The 1,184-nt window shown below is 48.4% G+C and overlaps 1 protein-coding gene across 1 annotated transcript; it reads right to left on the bottom strand.

Moving 5' to 3' along the window:
* Positions 1–587: 587 nt before the first annotated feature.
* LOC308437091 (macrophage migration inhibitory factor-like) lies at positions 588–881 on the bottom strand (the record flags this gene model as incomplete). Its single annotated transcript, XM_080938154.1, has 1 exon — positions 588–881. One exon carries the CDS (start codon positions 879–881, stop codon positions 588–590), a length of 294 nt encoding a protein of 97 aa, XP_080794280.1.
* Positions 882–1,184: the final 303 nt, after the last annotated feature.

Below are 1,184 nucleotides of genomic sequence, written 5' to 3'. Positions count from 1 at the left end.
GGTTCAATGTGGGTGTAGAGGTCAGTGGCAAAACAACCAAAACCATCTCCTTAAACTTTCTAAAACTTATTAAATCAAATCAGGAATTCTATAAAGTCAGTAATTCATCAAAAACGGCATTAATTCATGGAAGTTCAACATCACATGGATCTGCAGGAAATTTGCCCAGTAGGGTGGGCTGATGCCCAGGAATCATTAGACAATGTAAAGTGGAAGGAAAGGCATCTCAGCAGCCAGAAACAATCCTGAGATGCAGTCTTTGGGGCCATGCGCCTCCGTGGCGTGCCCACTTCAGCCATGGAAAATGGCGGGCCACCTCCAGGAAACTCGGTTGTAGCCATAGCCTTTCCTAGATGGCTTCTGTCAAGATCTAGTATTATCCATTCATCTATCCACTGGTGCTGACCTTGCCTTTAAAGGTCTAAATAACCCTTTTACATCCAGAATTAGCATTTTTAAAAAACCATTCATTTCTCCCAACCGGAAGGATGCAGCGAGGCTGGAAGAACAGCGGTGCAGGTAAGTGAGGCCAAGACTCAAGCGAAGGTGGAACCGTTCGAGCCCACGTTGGCTGCGTTCATGTTGTACTAGTTGATGTAGACCTGGTCCGGGCTGATGGGCAGGCGATCGGACAGCAGGCCGCACAGCAACTTGCTGTGGTTTTGGTTCTGGGCGCCACCGATCTTGCTGATGCTGCAGAGGGCGCAGGGGGTCGACCCGTTTGTGCCGTTAAAAGTCATGAGTTGGTCCGGAACCATGTACACCGCGTTGTACTGTGCCGGCTTGCCGGTGGCCTGTGCCAGCTGCTGGGTGAGCTCAGAGAGAAACCCCTCTGGCACGGAGGCGTGGGGAACATTGGTGTTCACGACGAACATCGGCATGGTGGCGGAGAGACTTCGAGCGAGGACTGCAGGAGCGGGCAAAGCGTGGCGTGACCCAAGGCAGGGACCTGAGCTACGTGACCCCAGAATTGGCATTTTTCAAAAGCCAAAGATTTGATTACTATTTGTCTAACCTCTGTATCTGATTCTATTGTATTTACAGTTGAAGTTAATCTTTGCTTAAAAAACAAAACAAAACAAAACCAGTGACGGTTTCTTTTGGCCTTGTGTAATTTTAGACCTCTTTCCTGATTCTTCAACTTTGTCCCAAGCATTTAAAGGTGCTAAACGACATTTCTCCAA

Source organism: Micromys minutus (genome assembly GCF_963924665.1).
Source record: "Micromys minutus genome assembly, chromosome: 25".
NCBI classification, from domain to species: Eukaryota; Metazoa; Chordata; class Mammalia; order Rodentia; family Muridae; genus Micromys; species Micromys minutus.
The sequence above is the reverse complement of the archived record's forward strand: the minus strand, read 5'-3'. Positions and strand labels throughout refer to the sequence as shown.